General features: G+C 59.4%; 1 protein-coding gene across 1 annotated transcript in view; it reads left to right on the forward strand.

Moving 5' to 3' along the window:
- Positions 1 to 122: 122 nt before the first annotated feature.
- Positions 123 to 249, forward strand: part of LOC103803342 (semaphorin-3B-like) — a gene marked incomplete at both ends in the record, with an annotated part of 3373 nt that continues 3246 nt past the window's right edge. Inside the window, 1 exon segment of the mRNA XM_009075886.1 lies at positions 123 to 242. Within this exon segment, the coding sequence (XP_009074134.1) occupies positions 123 to 242 (120 nt within the window).

Consider the following 249-nt stretch of genomic DNA (forward strand, 5'->3'; position numbering starts at 1 on the left):
GAGGAATGCAACGGGGCTGTCAAGGACATCACTGTGAGTACTGAGGGGTGTTGTAGTGTGCCACGGGTGTGCCGAGAGCCTACCCCAGCATCACCTCACCCCCCCATGCCCTCCATCCCCAGGCTGAGTGCATGAACTTCGTGAAGATTCTGCACCCCTACAATCGGACCCACTTGTATGCCTGTGGCACTGGTGCCTTCCACCCTGTCTGTGCCTTCGTGGAGGCTGGCCAGCATGCAGAAGTGAGCC

Source organism: Acanthisitta chloris, unplaced genomic scaffold (genome assembly GCF_000695815.1).
Source record: "Acanthisitta chloris isolate BGI_N310 unplaced genomic scaffold, ASM69581v1 scaffold27405, whole genome shotgun sequence".
In the NCBI taxonomy this organism is placed as follows: domain Eukaryota; kingdom Metazoa; phylum Chordata; class Aves; order Passeriformes; family Acanthisittidae; genus Acanthisitta; species Acanthisitta chloris.